At 40.9% G+C, this 6,000-nt stretch overlaps 1 protein-coding gene across 3 annotated transcripts in view; it reads right to left on the bottom strand.

Moving 5' to 3' along the window:
• fndc3a (fibronectin type III domain containing 3A) overlaps window positions 1-5,394 on the bottom strand; it is a 50,151-nt gene extending 44,757 nt beyond the window's left edge. The window contains exons 1-3 of one of the 3 annotated variants that reach the window (XM_008290358.1): window positions 5,339-5,394; window positions 4,903-4,972; window positions 116-256 (exon numbers count right to left, since the gene is read on the bottom strand). In XM_008290358.1, coding sequence (XP_008288580.1) covers window positions 116-226 — 111 coding nt within the window. In that variant the 5' untranslated portion in view covers window positions 227-256; window positions 4,903-4,972; window positions 5,339-5,394. The other 2 variants (XM_008290356.1, XM_008290357.1) reach the window with 2 other exon arrangements.
• Between the last annotated feature and the right edge of the window lie 606 nt (window positions 5,395-6,000).

A 6,000-nucleotide genomic window follows, 5' to 3' on the forward strand; every position in this document is an offset into this window, starting at 1 on the left:
TCGACTGTAATTAGAAGGCAGTTTGCTACGAGTCAATTTGGGCATAACAGACTTAATGCAGTGAGTGTGACTAATAGCACAGAGACATGAGAGGGCAAAAGGGGTTTGAATGTACCTGCTGGGGGCCCTCCCCGTTGACCATGGCTGGGGGTGGTGGTGAGGCCAGGATTGGGAGTTCAGAGCTGAGAAGCTGGCCAGACTCCAGAGGTGGCGTGTGGTCTGCCATGTCTCCCTCATTCACACCAGTGAAGAGGTACTGCTGCAACAAAGACACAGAGATCAATGGAAACGTACGAATTAAACCACAAAGCTTGGTGACATCATCGTCTTGAGGAGTCATTCAACCTGTGCTGATAACTCCATTTACCCATGATGTACACAGGATGCAGCTTCTCTCAGGCTTTACATTATGACTGGATCGTCACCTGAATTTATAGCTAGAAGATGTGTACTATTTCATATAAGCTATAATTACGATACACTATGCTTACTGTGATTACCAGAACAAAAAAAAAATTAAGTGGTTGTTCTGCAGGTATTTTGCATAATTTACCTACAGTGCAACATTCCTTTTGCTTCTGGCTGTAAGATATAAGCAACCTGGAAGGGTAAATGGTGGAAAAGATGGCGAGATGATGTGTTTTATACATGTGGATATGTGCACACCATGCAGCAACCACAAGTCAAGGTTGTGTTAGAAGAGCTGGAAACAGGATTACAAGACGCAGCTCATTCATTGAAAAGAAAGCTGCTCAGTGGCGCATACGACCAAAACAAATTCCCAAGATTCCTCCTTTTGGCCCCGACATACAAAAATGGGATAAAACAAAATGATCATATGAGACTGTTATTGGAACAAAAAAATAAATAAAAAATTCTCAGAAATGTGTTGCAGGGTTTGTGATACACCAAAAAACAGGGGTGTGGAGGGGAAACACAACAATCTTTGTAGGCCAGTGAGCATCATGTGATGAATGCAGAGGTTGTATTCATGTGGATTAGACACTATGCCCTGCATTGGTCCTGCGTAGTTTAACTACAATGAATGCAATGCCAATGACAGCTGCTAAACAGTCACATGATTCTCAAATCAGTTATGTTTTCAAAGAGCAGCTGTGGCCTCAACCACTAAATCTGGGCTCTCTAACAAGAGCATTGATGGTCATTTTGAAAATCATTGCTCTGTAAATAAGAGTCGAGGGCTTTTCGGGGGCTCTGATGTCTGCAGTGTGGCGACTGATTGACAGTCATGTTTGACAGCTCACTTGACTGTGGCCCTCCCTGGTTCCTGAACTCCCACTGAGTCAGACTTTTGGAGCTTTTGTTCAAAGAATAAACACTTGATTTTTCTAGAGATGCTCTGTTCTGTTTTTTCTTAAACAAGTTACACTAACAAGACATAGCCAGGATGCTCTTCCATAATATTTTGGGAAATTTAATGTTTGGTGCTACTTGATTTCAATACCTGACCTATGAGAACAGGGTGGATAAATTATCTAATTGAAGTCAAGTGTTTCCAAAAAGCTCATGCTTGCTTTGGTCTGAGCTAGCTGGTCATGTTTTCAGTGTGTAAGACAACATCCAGCACTGTTTATTCCTCCCTATTACTGGAAAAGATCCAATCCTTAACTACAACTCTGGCCTTCAAATCTATATACTCTCTATGGCTTGTACTGATTACTACAAAATAGCAGAGTCATATTTACCACCACAAAACATCGCTAGCAATTTGCAAATTCAATTCTTTGAGCATTTTGGTTTAACTTAAAATCAACATGACAGACGGACAAACGCTGAGTTCAAAAAGATGTAAATATTTGGATATAAAACTTGAGCAACAGTAGAGGAACATCTGTTAACGTTGACTGCTTGCAGATTTTTTTAATTACAACATTAAGGCCTATCGTTAGTGATTGTAAATTAAGCCTTCTCTTGTGTACGAGGCATCAGATATGAGGCAAATAGCCCCTAAATGCAAAACATAATGACAAGCTGAGCCGTACTGAGTGGGTATTTGATGCACATCATAATTAATTTCCAAACACATCCATTGTCTTCCACTGCCAGTACCACACTGGACTCTAATGAAAGACATTTTCTAATGGCATCAGTGAACAAGCCAGGTCAGGCCAGCTGTTGCAGCCAATCTTAACAAGCCTGACCAAAGACAGGGTTGATCAGATGCAATTATTAAAACAGAATACCAATCTATGTGTAGGTAAAAGTCATCGGAAACTCCAGTTTCTGCTGTTGCATTATCTATTACTATCTGATCATATCTGGTACTTTTTACATGCTGCTATGTGTGGCATGTTCCCCACACATGGAACTTCCATACAAAATCATAAAATGATCTGGCCAAACACGAGCAAAGTCATATTTAAAAAGAAGCTCGTCCGGGGTAGTCTACAACATCAGATCTCTATCATTATCTGTGTCCATTTTTGGAAAGGTGATGCAAACTAAGCTAAAGCAGTAGCAACGATGAATCAAAGCGATACTGAAAGGTGATTACTGGTAAGCCACTGTTCAGTCTTATAAATAGTTCTGTCTTCATCCAAAAGTTAAATACCCTAATTTATTTAATGATACACCAAAATACAAACACACCTGCAAAGGTTTAAAAGAAAGAGAGAGAGAAAGATCTTTCTCAGATGATTTAAACTCACCCAGCTATCACGAGATTGAAATGACGGTTCATGTCACAAAGTAAAAGGAAAATGAAATTGTGTAATGTATTGTGCGTGACATCTGTCAGCTGGCAGTTAACTTGCTGCGCATACATATGGGTCTGTATAGTGTTTTTGCGATGTCTTAGAGGGAGGGAGCACGAGAAGAGAAAAGGAAATTGGAAATGATTACATACGGAAAATTGTTAAGCCCTTCATTGAAAGAGACAGTTTCTCAATTGTCTCCCCCGCTAGAGAACACAGTCAAGTAGACAAGTGCTGTCCAATATCATCTAATATCCTTCAAATAACAAACACAAAAATCCACAAGCTGACAGTGAAGCTGCATTATACCTTCTATAGCAATCAACAAACAAATCAACCAAGTTGGATTATACATAAGCTCATGTAAAGTCAAACCCTACGAGAGTCTCTAGGGGGAAAAAAACTGTTCTTTATAAAACACTGCAATGAAAGAATAATAAAATATTAAAGTACCATATTAAGGACTGGCCACGCATGAAAAAAAAAAAAAAAGATTACATGGCAAACGAAAATTCCTTGAAAGGCAACAGAACAGCATGAGAATGTAACATGTCCTTGAACCTAATTACACTCTGGCGCATGCGTCCCTAAACCTCACAGTGATCTGGCTTATCTGTCAGCTTTAGTCCCTCCCCTCCTTAAGCTTAAATAACAAAGTCAGTTTACAGTGTGATGGTCAATGAACTAGACTTGAGGGAACTATTGCTATAGCAGAGAGCTGACATGGAATTAGCAGTATTACTAGATGAATGGCAGACTCCTTCTGTGCCCCTTGGGCCTCTCAGTCAATCACTGCAATGAACCGGCATATTACTCAATACCATTTACATGTAAATTCCCATTCAAGTTTGAAATTATTTGCCAGATCATCACAACAGCTACCTGGAGGTCAGTAAAATGGGAAGTTCCTACGGGGAATCCCTGATGACTGGCAGTTATCTTCTTTCCTCCAGACCACCCACCTTTCACACAATGGGTGAAGTCAATAGTTGCAGGAAAGAAAGATCTAATAGGTCATTATGCATTTTTCCAAAATGATGTCATTTAATTGGGGCGTGTGTGTGTGTAATTGTGAGGTGTTTTTGAATACTCCAGTTACTAAATACTTCCATGAGTGACATGTTGCCTGTGCTAAAATATAAATAGAGTGTAGGTACTTCCCTCGCACCCCCCCACCGCCCCTTTTGCTCTCATGCTTTCTCTGAGAAGAGATGTGGCTATACGAGTTTGACAAATAATCAGGAATCACTGCTGCCTCCTATTAACAGCCGGTGAAAAACACCAGCTGATCCAAATGTTAAATTCCTGTTGTGGCTGCATCACACTTGAAGGCCCTGTGCACAGTCTTTCCTGTTGCAGCACAATAAACTTTAATATGTGCATTGTGGTCACATCTGTTGTTGCCTTGACTGTGCAGCATATTTGTTTGTGGCTAAGGGAGCAGTGACAAGGACAGAGCAGCTGTTTTTCGGTTACAGTTTTGGCCACTCGGGGGTAAAGAAAGAAAGAAAGAAAAAAAAGCACACAGTGAATTGATAGAATAATAGTGTGTTCCGCCTAGGTAGGTTTTCAGTCTTGAAAACAACGTTGATAGGAATTAAACCAAGGCCGTGATAGTAATGAGGAGCAAGGCCTCAAGTGTACGATGAATTGTAATTTTTTTTTAAATCGTCTTAACATGTTTTAAACAAGCGTGGATGTTTAGCTGTAGCACCTGGAGAAATGATTTTAAATGGCTGACATCTGCACACGGTGTAACAGCTGGACATCCAATAAATGCATTTCAGTCAGCCTTATCGTTGCCCATTTAAATCACCATATTTCAGCTTTATTTAACATTACTCTGTACCACCAAACCGAATAACTACACACGTGAAGTCATTTTGTCTAGCATGCCACACTATACACGTCTACGTTTAGAGTTAATGCTTCTTATTTGTTAGCTTCGTTAACCAGGTTAGCTACCTTGCACCCGAGACAATTGTTTACTCTGGCTACAGGTGTGTGTGTGTCCACAGCGTTATGTCATAGCTGTGTGTTATCCAAATGCAACGCAGCATTGCAGTCGACGTGTCGACGAGCTTACACATTATTTCGAATTTCTTTTTTTTTTTTTTAGAGACACAGTTAATATACGGTTGGACAACACAAGTGAGTTATTCCCAACAGCGCAGCTAACGTTACTCACTCAGTCAGTTGGCACAGCAGCAGCAGTCTTGACTGACACGCCGATGCACAGTGATGATTCCTCCGCAGCTCTTCCCGGAAAAAAAAAAAAAAAAAGCTTAATGTCAGCAAGCTCCGACGACCTGCTACTTTCTGCAACACCTGAGACTGATTACTCGCTAGCTACCCAGATAAACACAAGACAAGGCAAAATGTGACATACTAGCGTTAGCTACCTAATGCTACCTAGCCAATAGTTAGCAAGATGATGTGCTTTTCTCCTATTACGAGCGCCGATGGCTTGTGTTAACTGCACCTCAAGCAGATCGAAGTAACTAGCGAGCAACAGTGACGACTCTAAGTATCGATAATGTGAGCCTAACTGCCAGTTTTATCGAGATAACTTTCCATCCAACCCTGTTCCTCGCATAAAAGGCAGGAATTTCGCCATCGCTTACAGGGCTTAATGCGCATGCGTATTAGAGCAACACACACGTCGGATCCTAAATTCCAAGATAGTGAAGAGAAACGTTTTTAGAAATTGCAACGTGGTTTATTTCACTCGTGTCGTGGACGCGGCGATTATGCGGTGTTGTTGTAATGAATTTCATTTGTCCACCTGCATTTTTCACCACTTAAGGAAGACCTTATGGCTGACGTGTCTGCGGCCGGTTCGTCCGCCGAGTCACTCGCAGACAAATATGTGTGATATGTGGCGCACCGAGAGAACCGCTTTTGCTTTGCTCATAACGGACTTTAACAGAGTTCGTGTTGCTCTCCGCGGCGACAGATGTCATCAGAGAAAGCTGAACCGTGACCAGCTTTTTCACTGGAAATTTCCAGTCCACCTTAATAGAATCACGATGCCTGCAAAGGGTAGTGTTCGTAGTGTTCATTCATTTTTATCCTGAGTCCTCTACTGTGAATATCATGACTTTAAGTTACAAGAAGTAAACAGGGAATAGATTTAAAATGCTTCTACAACTAAAAGCTTAAAGTTTGCAAATGCATTAAGAAGTGATTACTGACTGTATGTCATGAATATATGATGAAAGCCTGACGTGATTATTTGGTAGAAAACCGAGGATGGTTTATGTGTTTGTTTCAAACTATCTGGAGT

Source organism: Stegastes partitus, unplaced genomic scaffold (assembly GCF_000690725.1).
Source record: "Stegastes partitus isolate 25-593 unplaced genomic scaffold, Stegastes_partitus-1.0.2 Scaffold668, whole genome shotgun sequence".
Classification (NCBI taxonomy): Eukaryota; Metazoa; Chordata; class Actinopteri; family Pomacentridae; genus Stegastes; species Stegastes partitus.